Source organism: Nipponia nippon, unplaced genomic scaffold (genome assembly GCF_047370975.1).
Source record: "Nipponia nippon isolate SJK-2023a ecotype South Korea unplaced genomic scaffold, ASM4737097v1 scaffold_4, whole genome shotgun sequence".
Classification (NCBI taxonomy): Eukaryota; Metazoa; Chordata; class Aves; order Pelecaniformes; family Threskiornithidae; genus Nipponia; species Nipponia nippon.
The window spans coordinates 41,010,248-41,023,465 of record NW_028262358.1 but is presented as its reverse complement, the minus strand read 5'-3'; the positions used below and the strand labels follow the sequence as shown (position 1 = coordinate 41,023,465).

Here is a 13,218-nt window from a genome sequence, read left to right as displayed (position 1 = left end):
GCTAGCTGTTGTATCAAAGACAAATTACATACAGTTTGCCTTCACTGAATTACAGGAAGGTTCTAAAAATACATAGTCATGTAGTCCTACTAATGAATGATTCTGCCTTACCGTTTTGGAATCAGAAATGATCTGCAACACTAAAAGTCTGTCTCCTGCTAAGACTTGGAGACCCAGTCTTGTTAAAAAAAAAAAAACAAACAAAAAACAAAACAAACAAAAAAACCCAACCCACCTTTAAATGACTTTATAGAATACTAGAATAGTTTAGGTTGGAAGGGACCTTTAAAGATCATCTAACTTATTTTGACCTATACAATGTTATTCATATTTGTCAACCTTCACATAGTCATGGCTATGCAGTCAGAAAAATGTTTTATTATTTTTTACTAACTGTAGTTCAGAATACTCCCTATACATATAGTGCCAAAACATTTTCTACCAATTTTAAGACTTGACCACTGTATCAGGATCTTGTGCTTTTGAGCTGCCATTATTTAAATATAAAGCTTTTGATTTTATTTTGCAACTGGGATACTCTTGAATAGTAGATCTCTTTCAAGTATACCTTGGCCTGTGTACTTACAGTGATCAGTCACTGACAGAGTTACAGCAATGCTTGTTCCGACAAGTACGTACAGGTAATATTTACATTTCAAGACTTATGATGACCAAGGATTGAAATGGTGATTGCAAATGGTATACAGAGTCATATGAGAAAGAATATAATTTGGAACTTAAGAGCCTCGCAAACAGAACAACAGTCAAGATCTTTATAGCACTGCAAATAAGAATAACAACCAGTTCATATATTCCATCCCTCAAATCTGCGTAACAAAAGCCAAAGCTCTTTTGGTAATTTATTTCCCTAAACATGTTCTTCTCCAGCAAGATAATTTCACATAATAAAATAATATGATAATATTGCCAAATAAAGTTTTTTCATGCTGTTTGTCATGCTCTAGCCTGCACATGGAAATCCATCGATTCATCCACCAGATTAGCGCTTGCAAAAAGAATGGCATTTTTTGAGGACACCTGCACTGATGAAAACCACAGTTGAGCATGTATTTCAAAGCAAAATCAAGGATGTACAGCTTAGTGTTCAATCACCCACATATCTCCTCTAAAATAAAAACATTAAAAAAAATGTACTAAAGTAATAGAAACCATCTCAAAACTTCGTGTAATAGTGCAACTCAATTTTAAAACTGGAACTCAAAGTACTTCAAAAGTGAAATAAAATAAACACACCTCCTTTGAGAAAGTATGGTTGCAGTTAGTAATGAAATAATGTATCAAACATTCTCCTTACCTTTGCGTGTATTAAAAAAAGTCTCCTTCCTTTCAAAAAGACTCCAAAAAAGACAAAATTCAGAAACAGCAAATTCCATTTGAGGAACAGTGAACGGAAATAGATCTGGGACATTACCACACCACTTTTAAGCTGTAAGATCCAAGAGTACTCTGTAGAAAAAAATCAATTTGTCAGGCTGAGAGATAAAAAGCTTTTCTTCTTGCCTTCTTAGCGAAGCACAGTCAATCAAAGACCGTATTCATCTGAACTACAAAGTCTGGTAAGCGCTTCAAGATATAAAAAAATATGGATAGCCAAAACTGGAAAAGGCCCTTGTAGATTATTATTAAAATAAGATAAGAGAGTTTTTCTGTTTAGAATTTCCATTTCTATTACCTAAAAGTAACAAACAGAAGTCATTGGTTGCAGTGGTTAAGATGGTATTTGGTTCCAACAGAGCTTCTATAAATATCACTTGCAATTGGTAGCTGATTTACTGAGTTGTAGCTTTCACAGCAATATTGCTTGATTAATATAAAAATATATATATATTTTTTTGCACTCTCACAATGGAATTGAAATTCTTAGTCTTTTTTTAAAAAAAGTCACTGATGACAGACTGCACTTGGAAACACAAGAAAAGTTATGTGCAAATAAACTGCCTGTCATGTATATCACAATTCAAGAGCATCAACAGTGTCAGCTTAGATGCTTCAATTATTCTGGGCATCAACAACTGTGATTTTCAGGGTCTCCGATTAATACTGTAGACGTCATTAATCCAAGAGGATGTTCAAATTATGTCCAAAATCATTCTGCTTCTGCTTTTTATTTAATAAGGTCTCTCACCTGCATTCATTTAAGATGATTGCAAAGTTCAAACTGCTGCAAAGTCAGGCATCAGTTATAAGACTTGAGTGGAAGACAGGGGTAATAATCACTTCTTTGCTAAAGGTCATAGTTTTTAATGGGGCCTCTTAGATTACATTCACCAACAGTCTCAGTCTGTACACGTGACTATTTTTGGATACTGGCCACGGACAGATTTTCTTCGGCATATTTGACCTGTTACATTTACCTCTGTTTTACTAGTATGCTGCAGTCCACAGATTGCAGACTATATCAGATTTATAAGACAAATCTTGTGGCGCTCTCATTTTAGAGAGAGAAAAGGCAAAAATCAAAAGCTTTATTTAAAGTCCTTCATAACTACAACCAGACTAATTTGTCTTTTACTGTGAAAACTGTTATAAGGTAATTTTGGTAACATACCCGCAATATTAATAGCGAGTAATTACCAAAACATTATGTTTATATGTATCTGTAGATACGCAGATTTTCTCATCATCGTTTTTGTACAGTGAACAATTCAATGACCCCAATATAAGGGGATGACAAGGATGTGCTAATAAAATATTACTTATGTTAAAGAAGCTTGAAAGCTGTTGAAGAAAGATAGAGGTCCATAACAGAAGCCCCCAAAAGTTCAAGCAGCAGATGACAGTAGACACTTTTGACATACTGGCACAGGATGATATCTGGGCTCCAGGGCTAAAAATACAAATCATCATATTGTCATAAAATCATCAAAAATACAAATCATCATATTGTCAAATTCCTGGTAAAGGAATACAACCTTGGGAGCTGGGTAAAACATACCATATATAGTAAAACTCAGATATAAAAAGGAACTTGGGAAGCAATGAAGAAAGAGCAAGCCAGATGACTGTGTTAGCAAACACAAAACAATAATACAAGCAGATCCAAGAGCAACGAGGAAGAAGTACTCAATATCAACATCATACTCTTTCTATCAGGATGCAGATGTAATCCTCCTCCATCCTTGTAGAAGATAACTCAGCACTATTGACCCTAGGACCCTAAGGAACCTAGAAAAGTTAAGCCTAACACCAGAGAAGAAAGAGATACTAAACAGCTTGTGTATATCAGTTTTAACTATCCTAATATTTGGAATTAGCAATAACTGGATAATTAGGGATACAGATGTGAGTGTCTGTCTGTGTGGAGTATTCTAACTGGACAAATAACAACTCTGACTAGATTGCTAATACTTTAATTAGACTAAGAAAAAAAATCTTGGCTCTGCATATAAGGTGCATTTCTTTAGTCCACATAAACTGCACGGGGTGTTTACTTTGGTTCCTTGCTCAAGGAACTTGGCTAAAATGTCGATGCAATAAAATTAGGCTAATAAAAGGTTATTATTAGATTTCCATACTGAACTGAAGCAGTGAAAATTGAACTAAAGATGCAAAAATAAATGTATGATGGCTCATAAAAAGTTTTTGTGATTGCAGAAGGAAAAGCTTGGTCAGTCTCAAAGTGTAATTTGTCATATGCCTCTCTTGGACACAGCCAGAAACCGCACAAAACGCAACATAGCATCAGACTTAAAATCACACACTGTCTAGAACCATGAGTCAACCTCATTAGCAGACAGAAACGTTCTAACAAAACCATTTAAAGTGATACTGATTCTAGTGCTGCGACTCCAGAGTTGTCATTTATAATCAAAAAAACTCACAGCTTCTGAGAGGTAATATGTTTTTGACAAATAAATTGGTTTAGTATCATGGACTTTAAAAGTGACATACTAAGGTGCTTCTAATGTTACTTGATAAAAGTTTACAAGAAGTGGAAAAGAAACTGGACACTAATCCAAAGTGAGGAAAATATTTTATATCATTAGCAAAGCTAATCATTCCAGAGCACACAGTTCTGTTAGTAGAAGAGGTAAATGAAGAGAGACTTACAAAAAGAAATGCTGTACAGTTTTAAGAGGGGACACAAGGGAGTTGCTAGTTCAGAAGTAACACTTGTCAGAAATTTGAATATATTTGAATCTCTTCAGCAAAATATTACCTGAAGAAATGACCTAGCTAAGTAACAATGGTTATTAAATGCCCAAACCTGCTGATGCAGTTCTACAGAGAACATGCACTTTTAATAACATAGTCTTTCCTTTACATGATTCTCTTCCTTTGCTCAAAGGCAAAACACTTCTATGTATGGATGTAAGAAGTAACAATAAAAGAGAGAACCACACTGATAAAGCAAGGAACTATTTAAGCTGGGTGGCAAAACTTAGTCATAGCTAGAATATCAGCTGCAAACATGGGTACACAGGCACACACACAGTTTGGGGAATTGCATCCTGATGGTGATGGCATGGATGCCAATAGTATCAGCCCTAGCAAAAAAAAAAAAAAAAAAAAAAAAAAAAAGCCACACATGGCTGCCAAGCAAAAGAAACAAATAAGCCAGTTGTTTTGCAGGTCTACTCATCTTTCACAAGAATACTGTGTATGAAGCTGCACAGGTTCATTCAAATCATCACTATTCATATTAAACTCATGCTATCCAGTTGAACGCAGATTGAAAGACTGCACTTTCTGCTCCAGCATAGTGAATGTTAGCATATATTGCTGAAAGGAACAATTACAGTATCTGTTTCAAAAATTAAAGCTTGGGGAAACTATAGTGTGGCTTAATGTCCCTTTAGTTACACTTGCCACAATACTTATTCAGTGCTCTGACTAGTTTTAAATTGCTGGAAAGCAAAATCTCACAAACATGGCTCCCACACACCACTTTAGTTACAGATATCCTCTGTTCTTCTAGTGGCACAAAAAAACCCCCATGTTTGGATTCCATAGAATTACATATTATTTCAAACACAGCATTTATAGGCGTTACAGAAGTGAGATTAGGCTGCTGTGGTTAGAAAGCACAAAATGCCATTCCGTCAATAAAGGTCAGCGCTTCCATTATTCTTGCTTGTTTCAGCGCATGAGTTTCCCCTAGACAATTTACAGGAAATGGAAGGGAAAATAACCAAATCATTGGAAAAATTGTTACAGATGCCATCTGGTCTTCACAGATGGGCCTGTACTGTAGGTCATGCACATCTCCTTTCCCTCTGTCATCACTCACTGAAGAATTTGAAGCAGGTAAAGAAACAGAAGCAATGACTCTAGAAAGTATCAGCGCACCACGTGGAGATCTAGCCACTGTATCTCCACTTAACACTCCACTGGGAGTCAGACAAAGTTCTCCAGGCTGATGAATCTCACTCAAAAGGGATACAAAATCTGTTATTCAGAAAGTCAAAGGTTAGATCTGTCATGAATCACAGTGGAATTGTGAAAAACTGGAAAAAAGGTGTATCAGAACAATAAGGCAATATTCATTATTGCAATACTGCCATCACTATACTATACACTGTTCAAAAATATAATTAATCTTATCCTCAGGCTCTCTGCATAATCCAGCTGAATTATCTCCAAATTACAAAGGGAAAACAGAGGCACAAAATTACTACCATTTTGTCAAACAGGACAGCAGAACTATGATTCATATCCATGTTCCCACTGCCCAATTTTCTAAATCCAATACTTGATTTTAGATACTCTTCTTGCTCTCAAGCAAATCACATTCTGGTAACATTACACAAATATTACAAGAATTCTCCAGCCATGAGGAATTTACGGTTTTTACAGCACTGCACAAATGACGAGTTTCTGCGGTTCCAATCTTCCTACTCAGAGAAGTAAGGAGGGGTTTTTTACTTTTAAGATAAATAGTTTCATGTATTATTTAAAATAATACCTAAATCTTACTTATCTGCATCCTAAGGAGTTAAGCACAAAGTGCCTGTATGCCTTTCAGCTTGCTTGATATGGAATGATTTATTCAAAACCATTCAGCAGGGCAACCTAGACTTAACCTTCCTTCTCTCACGCTCAGACTCTCCCTCTGCATGATCACATTCAGTCTTAAAGGGAGGCAATCAGCTGAGATCTGACAGATTAGAAGAGTGGTGTAACAGACCACTCATCACAAATCATCCTAGCATCAGCAAAAAGTATGGCTACTGTTGCATTTCAGTAGAACATGCTATCTGCCACTGTGTTCTAATGGAGATTATATCCTCAAAACACCATCCATCTCTTCCTTCAGGAAAAAGGAGTTATGCTGGCTAATGACTATTACCTCATTTATTTTCACTTGTCAGAAGTCATTCACTGCATTAATAGTTAATGTTACAATTGATATGTCAATTATGAAAACTTATTTAGCTTGTAGAAGGGCAATTCATTCAAAAGTCGTCACTACATTTACTTGCTTTGAAGGGAAAATGGCAAATATAACCAAAACATAATGTTTCATCTAATTTATTCTACAATATAGCCTACTTCAGTGGAAAAAAGCTGGAATTCACACCTCTAGCACACTATCACCAGGACACCACCGTGTAAGAACTTCTGTAGCATTTCACCGACACAGGAACCATGTGGTACCGCTTTTCAAGGAATTAACCTTAATAACCTGAGTGAGAACAGCAGTTACTCTGCACTTAGGGCCACATAAATAAAGTAAAATTTCACCTCTACTTCTACAAGATAAATAGGAAAGAACTTAGCCCAGATTTAAAAAAAAAAAAAAAAAAAAAGACAGAGAGAGAGAGGCATTTTCCCCCTGAACTGCATCTACTACATGCCTCAAGAAAGTACCCATCCCAAGGATAGCTAACAATGCAATAACACAGCACACTGAATGCTTCTAGTAACACTCCAAAGTCTAACTGGCTAATACATAATATGTAGGTAGTCCATCTTCTAAGTACTATTTAACATGGCTTGCAAAAAGAATAGGATAAAAATATTTAAACATAACCAACAATATGGCTAAAACTTAAATTGATGCTAATATATTCTGCCAACTGCAGACTAAAATCCATTTACCATGTCTATATGGATAATATGAAAAGGTCAAAAAGCTGGGATAAGGGAGAAAGGCGAGAACATACAGAAACATATTTCCTTTTGCTAAGGCCTGTCAAGATAACAAAGAACAAAAACACTGACATTTGGACCAAATCATGTGAACGACTGTGAATTTGTAGCAAGCTTCAATTCTATTTCAGTGATCCTCAAATACTATTCTGAAGGTGATGCAAAGACCATTCCATGCAGTGAGGGAAAAAATGGAAATTACCTAGTCTCAGCCTGTTCTGACTAGTCTCCCCAAATCACTTCACCACCTCGTTTTATACTTAGACTGTAAATTTTACGCACAGAAATTATCTTTTCAGTTTGCCAACAGAACACTAAGCCCAGCAGCCTCCTTTGTGTAACACGAGTGCAAGCAACAAACGGCAGTGTTTCAGCTGGCTGATGAGCCCATGATGATGGTAGAGGCTTCCCACCCTGCAAACTGCAGAACGAGCCTCAGCGAACTGAAACCACCATCAAAAGACTTGATCAACAATTTGACCAGGACACCAACATCAACACCTCGCATGGAAGACACTGACCAGCATTCATTCCTTCCTCAAGAGAATCCATCTCAGCATCCCTGTGGGATGTTTGTTCACTACCCAGGGGGAAGAGCACCACCTAGTGAATCTCCAGCAGCTTTTCCAGAAGCACCTGCAGCATCCTGGTGGTCTCGTTCAGCCCTGCTTATCTTGCCGTATTCGCCAGACAGAGCAATTGGTGGTATGGCTCACGTGAAGACAAACATATTTAGAGTGACAGAATGATGTGATGCTAAATATTTTTCTTGCAGTGCCTCACATGCAGCGTTATGTCCTTGAACCTACTCCATGTCCTTTAATATTGCCAAGAGTGACCAAGAATAAGCCCCATAAAATGATCTACCTAAAGAAACTATTTCACAGGACACAAAGGGCAGAATTCCTGTCTGAAGGAGCAGCAAGTAGTATCGTTCTTCAATACATTATTAAAAAAGAAAAAAGGATGCCAAGTCAAAGTCCTGTGCTAACACCCTTCCAGACAACACAAACTGACATCTCAGCATCCGTGTTTCTCTTCATTTAGATAACAGATACCAGTGAGTTAGAAGGAAAGGTAAAACCTTCAGAAGCAATCCACGGTTACACATTTATACCTGTACAACATGTCTTATTTTCCGTAGTTTAAAGTGAGAGCTCCTAAACATTTGAATACGGAGCTAGAAAGGATTGTCAAGTCCAGTGTCCTGGAATCTAAGTTAGCCCTCAATTTCTAGACAGAAAAAAACTGTAAACCGAAAGAATCCCAGAGGCCATAACATTGGCTGCGGCCTGCCCGACCAACTATGTACCAAAGTTTCTGTTAAAAGGTTAATGGCATGACAGCTACAGATGCATCAACGCAGATAAATACAAAACATGACTATATAAATAGAACATGTCTGCACACTTTTCTTCTGAATGTACCTCAAAACAAGATGCAAACACTGCTTCAATATATAGAACAGGACAGTGTGTTTAGTAAACAGCTGTACATGAACTTCAACATCCAAAAATAATGCTATAGAAGTGAAGTTGATGGTAAAGAGAAAGCAAGATCAGAAGTATTTTTTTTTTTTTCCACTATAAATGAACTTAAGTGCTTCAGGCTACAACTCTCTGTAGAACAGAACAGTTGTTTAAACTTTGAAAATATTCTCCTATAGCAGAGCTACTATTGTTATACTACAGGTTTTTAAGATATGAGCACAGATAAAGCACTATATCATTTATCCGTGTTTTAAACAAGCCAAAGGTATTTCTCCTCTCTCTTGGAAACCAAACTAATGCATTAACTTTACCGGGCATTAGTATGGCTCTTCTACTCTGATGGACACTGGTGTTCCCTGCAGACCACAGGAGCTAGAATCTAAATATTTCATTCAGGTAGTGTGATGATTCCACAGAGTAATAGACATGATTTATGAAAAGGTACTAAAAACCTTTAGCTCCTAGTGACTTGAATGAGATTTATTGTTGCTTAGTAACTCTTAAAAAAACTGAGACATTTGAAAGCTAGTAATGCTGTGAGCAGCTGGGTAGCACTCTTGTTGTTCATAGTCTTCTAATTGTCTAAAACTGCATTCCTATGACCGTAGTACTTTACCATCTAATGTAGTACTTTGATAAATTTAAGGTACTCTACACAAAGTAAACAGTCGATCTTCACAGAATTTCACTAAGATGAGTTTAATTATACTGCAGACCACCTATTTGACAGATGACACAGCTAAAATAAACTACTCAAGCCGTACAGAAATCTTAGTAAAGCCCCGTACGATAGCATTATTCATACACTAAGTTTTCCATTTGCTAAGAAGCCATCCTGTTTTACAATTTTGAACTTATTCTTCAGGTCACACTTATATGCCTGCAGCACTAAACCTGCCAACATCAGGGATTTTGTGGTACAGCCATGAAATGTTCTACACTTTCTCCTCCGTACAGACAAAAGTATGCAACATAAAGAGAATTCTTATCCTAAAATACCTGCCTCAAGTTTGTGTAATTTTGAGAGTTTATTATTAAGCTTTGTCATTCTTCTTGTTGATATTGATTCTATATCAAATGCAATTGTGTGGCTCCTGCTGATACCAAGAGATGTCATGAATTTACATCTGAGGGCAGAATCTAGCTCACAGAAGATTAATACCTCTTACAGTCTGTAGTTCAGAGAAGTGCAGGTGTTAAGAAGCACTAATATGTCTTTCTTTCAAAAGGCATTCAGTAAACTGCTTATTCATCCTGGTATAAAAGTAGATCAGAAAAACTGTGGTTTTCCACCAGAATTTAGGGTGCTTTTAAATAACAGGTATTCGAAGTATGTCAGTGCAATTCATTTTTACAACATGAAAGACAAAGTACAATAGTGTTACATCATATACATGAGATATTGTCAAAAACTATTATATATTTAAATGCCCTCTAATACAACGCTTTGTTCACGTTTATTCAATTATGATCAGTTACGAATCAATAATCAGTTTACAATAAAATTGGGCCTGGCTGGCATAATACTCCTTCTAAAATAAATTCCATGGGGCCTGTATGTATATTTTCTTTTTTTGCTGTGGATTACTATTTAATCAACAATGAGGAACGGTCACAAAAGCATAACGGCCACACAAGCGACATGCCAGTAAGAGCCCTGACCCCACAGACTCTGTCACGAAAGCAGACCCACCCCACTGCCACCACTTGTCCCACGGCAGCAGGGCTCTGCACTGCCGAGAGGATTTTTTTAACTGCCAATCCGTTTGTTAGATTAGACTACTGAAATACTTTAAGTGCATATGCATGTACATACATGTACGTTCACATTATACAACTATCTACGTCATCAAGAATAACTGGAACAGAAAGAAAAAAAAATCCTTTGGTGTTATGGGTAGCAATTTTCACTTTCAGCTAGATAACCCTTGTACATCTGAAGTGCATTGTGAAGAGATCCTCTGCGTTTGCTGTCTCTTCCTCTGTGTCACAACCCTTCCTCCCTAGAACTTCACACTAGGTGAGTCAAACAGGATTCAGCACAGGTCAAAGGAAGAAGAAAGCAAACACACAACTCCAGAAGAAGTGATGCAGAAGAATTAATACAAAGAGCTTCAAAATTCCCATTTTACCCAGTTTTGGTAAAAACGGTACACGAATACCAGGAGAATGATGGTTTCACTGTGATGGATAAATTTCTGTCTGGATGGTCCTTGGGGTCTATTCATCTCTTGCTTAAGGTTTTTCAGAATTAAACCAGCACATCTTTGATATGAATACAACATGATAAATTCTTAGAGACTTCCCCAAAAGGATTTCTCATTTGAATGACACTGTGGATCTAATACACTTCAAGTTTCATTTAATGTCTATCAAAGATGTCTTCAATTGAGTACAAAATAGCACAATTATAAAAATCTTGAAAACCAGACATCTTCATTGGAAAAATATGAATAAAATATACATTACAGTGTCATCTCTCCAGTTTCTATTCATCAGCAATAAACTTTTAGCCAGAAGTATATTTGAAGGAACTGCAGGTAACAACAGTAAGAAAAAGCAAGAGTGATGTCTCTGGGTTTTGATGCCCTGATCGCCTTCACAGACAAAGCAGCTTCTCTGAAACTCAGCCCATAAAGCTGTCTTCTCAGCGATACACAGAGCATTACAAACAAATTGAGAGAGATCCATAGCAGCATTTGACAAAGGAAGTTTTCAAACATAGATATACACACAAAGCACAAAACACACTTCAAATTTTAGGAGGCTAAAATAGTCCAAATGCCAAGCTCCCATCCCTGTCAGTTAAGTTTGTACGTTACGTAGTAAAAGCTTCACTCACAGTTACAATGGCTTTATGAGATGCTCCTACACCTGCTCGTACAGCTCCATTTCTTGGCCAGCCTGCTCTCCTGCACTAACCCCAGGCAGTTCTCACTCTCCAGATGAAGCTACAGTTCCCAACTCAGCTTCTCAGACAGTTCAGCTCCAAGGACTAACATCCCCTGGGGCTTCCCAGCCAACCTCATTCCTGCTATGTCTTTTCCAGTTACTCTTACAACCAACACAAACTTTAATAACTAGCTCAACCTTTTTATCTCCAACTTTTTTTTTTTTACAGCTGGTGGCAATCAAGACCAAAAATCAAAATTCTCAGCTGATCTCTTCACCATGGAAAACTGTACATGTACATTTTCTTGACTGCATCATCATCTCAAAGTTTCATTTGAAAATTTTTTTCTAAAGTGGTCAGTCTCCTCCTCCTAATCCCACCCTCAAAGTTTTCTTCCCTTACTCATTTCTGTAAGGTTCATGTTACCACTATTAAAATTCAGACTTTCCTTGCCTTGATCAAAGTCGACAAAAGGTATCCTCCTACATTTCCAGCTTCTTCCCCCTACTACTGCAATCTGCTTCCATTAAAAAAAAAAAAAAAAAAAAAGGAATAATGGAAGCCATTCCACATCCCAGGTAGTATTTTGCAAGCTCAGTGCTAATGGCTCCCTCTTCTGTAGGAAATAGTTTGCTCTATTTTACCCAAAAAAGATTTTTAGCTTTTCCACTGCTCTGACATGTCACTGTCATGCCTCAGTTTACCACCTGTAACACAGAGAATAATTACATGCATCTCTTTTGTAAAAGCTTTATTTTTTTAGAGATATAGTTGAAAACCAGCTATTGTTCACACTTTATATTATTATATATCTACAGTCTTTACCTTTCCCCAACACTTTATCTGAGAAGTTTTATAGCATGCAAAAACCAATTAAATATATTCTGCTGCTGACTTTATTCTGTTCTTTCTAGGCTTGACCCGGGATTTAGACTTGTAAATGGACTTCATAAGCCCAATTTCTTCTCTTTTAGCAACTTTTACAGACTGATTTGAAGAAGCCGGTGAAGTGCTTCCTATACTAAAAATTACAACTATGCTTCAATTAGTTTGTGATTCCTGAATTGCAAAAATAGCCACATTTTAACAAGTTGTATTTATATGCAGGTATTTTAATGTGGCCTCATTATAGTTCCTATCAGCCTTGGTGGGAATCTGTCAAACGTTAGCATATGACAGAGGTTACTATAAAAACTCCTGCAGTCCACAAAGAATGTTGTAAGTCTGAAGTAAAAGAAAACAAAACTCAAAACTCCAAACCAAACAATTTCTGACTCTGTATTGCACGTCACTATCAATAGCATCATTGTTTCCATAGCTACAAATGTAGACTGCTTCAAAGGAAAGCAGCAGAGAAACTGAAAATGACAATGCACAATCAAAGCAGGCACATACAGTTTTCAGACGGCACATGTGGGATGGAGAAAGGAAGTAACATGGTGGCACAGAATTCTGTGGGGTTTTTGCATTTGACAGTAACGCCAGTGATCCGAGCACGTCAAGCTCAGAAGAGTATGCAGCAGTAAACCTCTCACTGCAATAACGCTTGATACGTTTCTACACCTAGTGGAAGGAAGAGGAGAACAGAAAAGATGGAAAATACCAGCAGGAATCACCAAAGCAGACATACAGGGCAGGTGCCCCTCTCACAGATCTAGCCACCTGCAGACTCAGATAGCCATATTTTTAATCAGGTTTCCTTGGCATTTTCAGTGGTTCTGT

The 13,218-nt window shown here is 37.0% G+C and overlaps 1 protein-coding gene across 12 annotated transcripts in view; it reads right to left on the bottom strand.

Moving 5' to 3' along the window:
* RGS7 (regulator of G protein signaling 7) overlaps positions 1–13,218 on the bottom strand; it is a 290,868-nt gene that overhangs the window by 238,921 nt on the left and 38,729 nt on the right. Inside the window, exon 2 of one of the 12 annotated variants that reach the window (XM_087774354.1) lies at positions 1,316–1,467. The exons of the other annotated variants lie outside the window; for them this stretch is intronic. Within the exon in view, the coding sequence (XP_087630480.1) occupies positions 1,316–1,429 (114 nt within the window). The 5' untranslated portion in view covers positions 1,430–1,467. The remainder of the gene's footprint in view (positions 1–1,315; positions 1,468–13,218) is intronic. 12 annotated transcript variants of the gene reach the window in all.